General features: G+C 42.2%; 1 protein-coding gene across 1 annotated transcript in view; it reads right to left on the minus strand.

The window, feature by feature from the left end:
• The window catches only part of LOC102836378 (E3 ubiquitin-protein ligase parkin-like), a 345,250-nt gene extending 337,803 nt beyond the window's left edge, over window positions 1-7,447 (minus strand). Inside the window, exons 1-2 of the mRNA XM_006871184.1 lie at window positions 7,438-7,447; window positions 7,068-7,231 (exon numbers count right to left, since the gene is read on the minus strand). Of these exons, the coding sequence (XP_006871246.1) occupies window positions 7,068-7,231; window positions 7,438-7,447 (174 nt within the window). The remainder of the gene's footprint in view (window positions 1-7,067; window positions 7,232-7,437) is intronic.
• Window positions 7,448-8,061: the final 614 nt, after the last annotated feature.

The raw sequence follows: 8,061 nt of genomic DNA on the forward strand, positions 1-8,061 counted from the left end.
AAAAATCCTCACCACTGGACCAATAAACAGCATTCTTTTCAATGGAGAAGAAATTGAAGTTGTCAAGGACTTCATTCTTCTTGGATCAACTATCAACACTCGCGGAAGGGTCACTATTAGTTGGTATCAACTCAATGGCATGTAACAACACAGGGTCATCTATCGAATGAAATACTCCTTAGGAGCCAGGATGATGAGACTTCGTCTCTCATACTTTGAACATGTTATCAGGAGGGACCAGTTCCTGGAGAAGGACATTATACTTTGTAAAGTGGAAGGTCACTAAAAAAGAAGAAGGCTCCCATAGAGAAGTATTGGTATGGTGGCAGCAGCCATGGGTTCAACCGTATTGATTGAGAGGGTGGTGCAGGAGTGGGCAGCATTTCATCTGGTTGTGCACAGGGTTACTATGAGTCAGAACCCTCTCAACAACAATGGTGTCACTATAACATGGAATTGACTTGACAGCAACCCAATCCAAAGTTTCACCGCCATCAAGTCAATTCTGACTTATGGCAACCCTGGAAACACACTCTGAAACTGTCAGTCTTCGTGGGAGTAGAAAGCCTCATCTTTCTCCTGAGGAATGGCTTGTGGTTTGAAGGGCTGACCTTGTTGTTATCGGTCCAGGGCTTAACCTGTAAGGCCACCAGTTCTCCCTGACTTGAGAGCAATGGGGTTGTTTGTGGGCAGCAATATATGCATGGTCTGATTTCTTCAAATCCTCACCAAAATTTGTTGATGTCACTGTTTCTTATTTTAGGCATTTTGCTGGTTGCTCTGAGTATTATTTTATACACATATGACTTGTCACACATACAGATGTTCAAGTAAAGTAGAGACACCCACATTCCCCCTTTACATTTGATGACCCTCTTCATGTATATTGTCTTATACATTCCTTCTGCATATATTTATAATTTCATCAAACAGTGTTATAATTTTTACTTTAACCTTAAAATGACAGAAAACTCAAGAGGAGAAAGAAAATCTATTGTGTTCACTCATGTTTTCTTTACTGCGCTTTTCCCCTCATTCTTGATGTTCTCAAATCCCTGTGCATTCTGAAAAATCTCCCATGTCATATGAGAAGCTATCTGACCATATTACCTCTCACCATTATGAAAATATGGAAAAAACAAATAACAGGAAGAAAATCATCCAGTGAGCATATGGGCCATCCCTGCCATTTTTTTCATTCCAGTATGCTATAGAATCCACCCCTACTACTACTCAGTCATTGACAACCTCAGTATCTGACACTTCACATTTACATCAGTAGTAGAAAATCTGCTACCTGACTATTCTGTGCATTAAGGATGCACATCTGGCAGTAACAGACATTGGGGCGTGAGGTGAGATGGTTAAGGTTATGTGCCAACATGGCTGGCCCATGATTCTCAGTAGCTTCACGTGACGTAATGATGAAACTTGGCAGTCATGTAATGATATAATTTGGCAGTTAGGCAATTAGGTATTCATCTTCCATTTTGTGATCTGATGAGTTCACCGCATAACATTTATTTTTACATAATGAAGGAGCTCTGGTAGCATAGTGGTTACGAATCAGATTGTGAACCGCAAGGTCAGCAGTTTGAAACTACCAGCTGTCCCACGGGAGAAAGATGAGCCTTCTGCTCCCATAAAGATTTACAGCCTCAGAAACCCTGTGCAGGGTCGCTATGAGTCGGAACCGATTCCACGGCACATAACAACAACAATAATGACATAGTATTAGAAGCTTACTGGGGAGTGAGCAACAATAGTGAGGTTGGCCCAGGATCTGGCAGCGTTTTGTTCTGCTGTGCATAGGTCGCTATGGGTCAGTACCAACTCGATGGCACCTAACAACAACAACAACACCTTTTTTTATAACGGAGTCTTGGTGTGGTCTATCGGATAAGCAATGGATTTCTAACTGCAAGGTTCAAACCCACCAGCGACTCTTGGAAACCGTATACAGCGTCACTATGAGTCAGAACTGATTCAAAGGCACTTACCAACCACTACAAAGAGCCATAGTGGTGCAAAGGTTAAGTAGTCATCTGCTTACCGAAGACCAGTTCAAACCCACCCAGCGGTTATGCAGAGAAAGCTCTGGCAATTTGGATCTGTGAGGATGACAGCCTAGAAAGCCCTAGGGGGCACTGGACTCTGCCATATAAGATCACTATGTGTCAGAAGAGAGGCAACAGCACCCACCACCATGGCCTGTAAGTCTAAGCTTCCCTGCTCTCGTAGTTTATATAAACAACATACAAGGAGCTTCAACAAGTTCATAGAAAAATGGAATTAAAATAAGATTGTTCCATGAACTTTTTTAAAGCCCCCTCATATCAGTTTGATAACAAAAGAATAACCTAACCATATTTAAAAGAACATGAAAATGTTCCCAAAAAAAGCTTTACAGTGACCCCATATAGATTTTCTAAGGTGGGTTTGAATTAGCTGACTTTTCAATTAGTTATCCCATACTTAACCGATAGTGTCAAACAAGAAATCGTTATAAGTTCATACTGGTATTAACCAAAATAATACAATTCATGTGTCTCAACCAAAATCCTATATGAATTTTTAAGTCATTATTTTAACAGTAAGTATAATTGCAAAGTCCACCCGTTTTTATGTAAACTTCTATATTAGAATGCTTAGTGTCCTTGCACCATGCTGAACAGCAAATTTTAAATGCTATAGAGGTGACTCTAGGCATTTTGATAAGTCAAGTGTTAGATTTGACATTAGAAGAATGGGTTACCCATCATTTAAATAGGTCCTACATTCTGTTACAAGAGCAGACAAGAATTCCTTATAAAGAAAAAACTTCAATCTGTTGTAAATAATATGTCAAATATTAATATTTTATATTGCATTCTTGTAGGTATAAGGAAAAAAATTAAATCATGCACTAAAGCATTGGTTATGAAGTAGGACGATAATACATACCTCTTTTTAATCTGCTGCTAACAAATACAGTGTGAAGCAGATATCTGGTTTATAAAAACATATTTTAAAACAGTAATACCACAGCTACAGGTTTCTATTTTTTACTGACTTTCTCTAGGAAAGTTATAGTTTTTGTTTTTTTTTTTTAAGCTTGCTAATTCAAATTCTACTACTCTTAAAATAAGTAAAACCTGTATATTTAAGGATTAAAGTTTGTTTACAAACTCCAGAGTTCATTTTATTCAAAATATATAAACAATCTACATATTTCAGTGCCTTGACATCTTGATTTATTATAGGTACACACGTGTCAGAGTTTACCTTAGAAAGGAGTCTTTGTTTATTGAAATCGATCTTTATAACACTGAAGTAGTTGCCTAATAATGAAGATGACTAAGAATGCCAGCATTTATGTAGCACTTGCCATATGCCACAGTCTCTTCTCTGACCCTTACAGAATTAGCAAATGTATACCTGAAAAAGTCCAGCGAGGTAGGGACTGTTATCATTCTCATTTTACAAACGTGCAAACTGAGTCAGAACGGCTAATATCTCTGTGTATGTAATGTACACATTTTAAGAAAATAATGTTTGCCTTAATTTGCAGTAAGGGATAGTAGATACAACCAAATATTTACAAAATAAATTATGATATTAACATTCAATGGAGTATCATCTTCACCATTAGAAAGAAAGATTATATAACAACATGAAAAAGCTAATTGCATAACGTTAAGTAAAAAACAATCAGAATATAAAAAAATCAGACTCTAAAGTTGCACTTTCATGTGGAGTTCAGTTCTGTTTGCGATCCATGGCTGGAAGAGGTAGGATATTAAGGCGTATGTACACGCGCTGCTCCTCCAGGGAACAGCCCTCTGCCTCTCCTGCACATCAGGAGCAAGCCCCTCCATGTCTGTTACAAACATCCATCGGTCAGGCTTTCACCAGTCACAGGACTGGACTGCAGCCCTGACGCCCTCCGAAGTCACCATCACCATCAACCCACAGCACAAAACCTCCTTACCACTTCTTTCTGGTTTGTAACCTTCCTCACTGCAGTCTATTGGCCCTCCTCCTTTATCAACTTGGTCATTGCTTGAAACACAGTTTTTCCTTTGCCTTTTATCCTCAGAATTTAAGGGTCTACAAAATAATCCTTAGAAGTATCCATTATCACTTCGATGCTGGCTTCTCCCAAATGGAAAACCAAACAAACAAACTGCTTATGCCCAGATCCACTGCCCTTGTTCCACATTGCTCTGTGGCTATTATACCTCATCAAGTAACTAAAGATTTACCCTTTTGTAGGCGGTCATTAACTATGAGCCCCACTAGACTCCAAAAAGAATTTCTCAATGGCCTCCTAGATGTCTCCACATGCATCTCCTGCTGGTCATTGTGCTTAAAAACTCAGGATAAGCACTGGACTGCTAACAGAAGGTCAGTGGTTAAACCTACCAGCTGCTTTTCAGAGACCCTACACAGGGTCACTATGTGTTGGAGATGGCTCAGTAACACTTAACAACAACAGGAGCAACATCCTTCAAACTGAATCCAACTGGGTCTCCATGCATGGCACTCTGTGTCTTCTGGTTTTCCAGACATAACATCGCCATGCCAAGTCAGCTCAGGTTGCACAAAATACAGCTCTAAACTGCCTTCTTTGTCCAATTGTCAATGTTTTTTCTAGGTTCCAGTACAACAGAAGCCCAAGCATCCTGCCTGCCAATTCTCTCATTTATGAACTGTCTGAACTTCCATGGGATCTTTCCTGGTGACTCCTTATCAGATGGCATGCCTCTACCTTTAAGACCTAATAATATGTCTTTTCTAATTGCATATGGCAGTTATCCAAGGAACTCTGGTAGAGTAGTGGTTATGAGGCGGGTTGCTAATCACAAGGCCAGCAGTTCGAAACTACCAGTGGTCCCATGGGAGAAAGATGAGGCTTTCTGCTCCTGTAACGATTTATAGCTTCGTAAACCCTATGCAAAGTTGTTATGAGTCAGAACTGACTCCATGGAGCATAAGCACCACCAAGCCAATTATCTATAGGCAACCAGAACATAAGAATGAGTAGTTCTTAAAGGTGGAGTTATTGGTGTCCTGGTGTGGTACTGGACTGCAAATGGGTTTGAACTGCAAGCCTGGTGATTCAAACCCACCAGCTGCTCCTGAGAAACCCTATATAGGGTCACTATGAGTCAGAACTGATTGATAGTACTTATGAATAACAACCATGGCAGCTCTCATATTTGATATTCTTATTTTATAGCTCTGACATTGAAACATAAGAGTACTGCTAATAGTTTTAAATAATAAAAATGTAATGTCATGTGATTCAACCTAATACTTGGGGGTCGGTTTTAGAGCTACTAATTAAGGAGGCCTTGACCTGTAGTGGGTTATGGGTTGGGCTGCTAACTGCAAAGTCAGCAGTTCTAAACCACCAGCTGCTCCAAGGGAGAACGATGAGGCTTTCTGTTCCTGTAAAGACTGACGGCCTCGAAACCCTTTGCAGGGCCAGTGTGCATCAGAACCCACTTGAGAGCACACATGAATGATTCATGAGCATGCCTGAATTGAGCCATCTTTTGGATCCTCTCAGACCCCAGAACATTCAGAGTGTCTGTCTCAGAACTGCTTGTCCAAAAAAAAGAGAACCTAAACAAGTATTTATGTGCATATATTTTAAAATCCATCATCTGCAAGCAAGTAGTCTAACTGAATGTAGAATCGCCACTAATTAATTTATCCATAATCAGCCTAAATCAGAGAGGCGCGTAGCTCTGGAACCTGAAAGCTCTGGTGGGCTGTAGGAATTGGACTCTGGGAGCTGTTTGAAGATCATTTATTTGTGAAGAAAACATTCTTGGACTTACAGGTTGGCAGGTACAGCCAAAAAGTTTTTTAGTTGACTGAAACAACAAAATATCCCAACACTTTTTCAGTACATGTGCGTCCCTGATAAAGACAAACGGCTTGGAAGCCCAGCAAGGTAGTTCGTGCACATGAACCTGTGTGACAAGGGCAATCGCGTTTCTAATGCTTCCTCTGTACACCCAAATTCGGCCAGCATTTCACCAGCAATAAATGCCAAGACTGAGAACAGAGACAGGATTAGGATACCAACAGGGCAGGCGCCTGACAAAGCAGCTGCCCCCACCCAGCTAGGAATGTGAGTGCCCATTCATCAGAGACTGTTTGTGGGAGTCCCTCCCTCATCACCTGTATCACCCCCATAGAAAGCACCATTTAGTGATGCACTACAGAAGAACTTTAAGGGAGGCTCAGTGGCACCAGCTGGCTTCCTGGAGCCATGGACAGTGTCTCCTTCGAGGCGACTGAACAACTTACAAGTTGCTTGGTTGCCCAGCCAGATCTCCCCATTCTGAATGCAGCACCCAAAGGAAACAGGAACCATGGTTTAATGGGATGAGGAGCAGGGGTGGTATCCCTTGGGGGAGGAGAGCCAGCACACATCTCTCAAAGCATCCGTGGCCTATTCTTGATGGGAGCAAGGGGGGAGCTTTGGAGAAACGAAATCCCAAAGGAGTGTCTCGGCTGTGCTCTCTGTTTCCTGTCCCACCAGCTTTGAAATGACATTGTGTGACTCTGATCCACTGAAGGAGATTCTGCAAAGTGGTGGGCCCTCCCCAGGTGCATGTCCCAAGCAGAACCACCCAGAGCCTCCAGGGGTCATACTTGGGTTGCAAATCCCTCCCTGCACACGGACTGTGCAGCCTAATTCAGAACAATTTATTCGAATCCTTCTTCATTAAGATTCAAATGGGATAGGTAAGGTAGCGACTGAACAGGCACAGGGAATGTACATACCATGGTGCCTGCAGTAAGTAAGTAAACATTTATCCACCGAGTCCAACCCCTGGGCTCTGTGTTTCTCTCTGGCTCACAGTTTCTCTTCTAACCCTTCCTGTTTGCTGTTTTGATGCATAATTAAGAAGGTCAGCATTAATGAAGCAGAGTGGAGTAAAGTTCAAGGAATCCCCAGGCGCTATTTATTCTATTAGATCTCTGGTGTGACTGTCAGATTGCCAGCAGACATGGCAGAAACAGTGGGGCTGGCTGCCTCCTGGAAACTGTCCACCCAGGACACTTACCTGCAGTGTCCAGTCATTCCGCAGCTCCTTCCCTGCAAAGATCACACGTAACTGATCAACCGGAACCCCCTGTCGCTTAGCAACCGCTTCCTTGAGTTGGAAGATGCTGGTGTCAGAATCGACCTCCACTGGGAAGCCATGGCTGGAGTTGAACCGGACAAACACTGAGCAAGAAAAACGGAGGAAACAAAGTGAGCGGGACTCCATAGCCTTCAGTGTCTGAATCCACTCAGCCCTCACACACCCTTCAAGGGATGGGGTACAGTTTTGTTTACGTATAACACATTTCACATTACAGGGCATTTTTGAAGAAGGGAGTTTTTCTGTGGCGTTTCTGTTCACAGAATTGTCAGTGATGCACACACCAAACTTGCAGGCATCCCTTCATGTCTCTCTGGGAAGCAGACTGACTGTGGCTGTAAAGATCCCGTCTTAGTTGTCTAGTGCTGCTATAAGAGATTCCACACTTGATGCTTTAATGACCAGAATTTTTTTCTCTCACAGTTGTTGTTGTTGTTGTTGTTATGTGCCGTGACTCGAATGTCTAAAGTCTTAGTGCTGACTCTAGGGAAACGTTTTCTTTTTGTTGGCTCTGGGGAAATGTCCTTGTCTCCTTTCAGCATCCATAGGCTCAATATTTCTTGGAGATCTCCGTACATCTTAGCATTTCTTTCCCCTGGATCTAGGAGCTTCACGGGGCAGGGACTCCAGGTTCAAGCCAAAGGATGTACTCCACTGCCAGCTCTTCAATCTCGGTGGAAGTGGGGCCCTCTCTCTCGGCTCACTTCTCTCTCCTTTGATATCTTAAAAGAGACTGACTCTAGCTACAATCTCATGCTGCAACTGCCTCCGACCTTATTAACATCATTGAAGTGAGGGTTTACAATACGGGATCACTACATGAGATCAGAGTAGATCACCTCAGATCACATCCTGGGAGTGATGATCTCATATTAAATCTCATGCTGGAGGTCCCAAATAGGCCAGAACTGCT

Source organism: Chrysochloris asiatica, unplaced genomic scaffold (genome assembly GCF_000296735.1).
Source record: "Chrysochloris asiatica unplaced genomic scaffold, ChrAsi1.0 scaffold00162, whole genome shotgun sequence".
NCBI lineage: Eukaryota > Metazoa > Chordata > Mammalia > Afrosoricida > Chrysochloridae > Chrysochloris > Chrysochloris asiatica.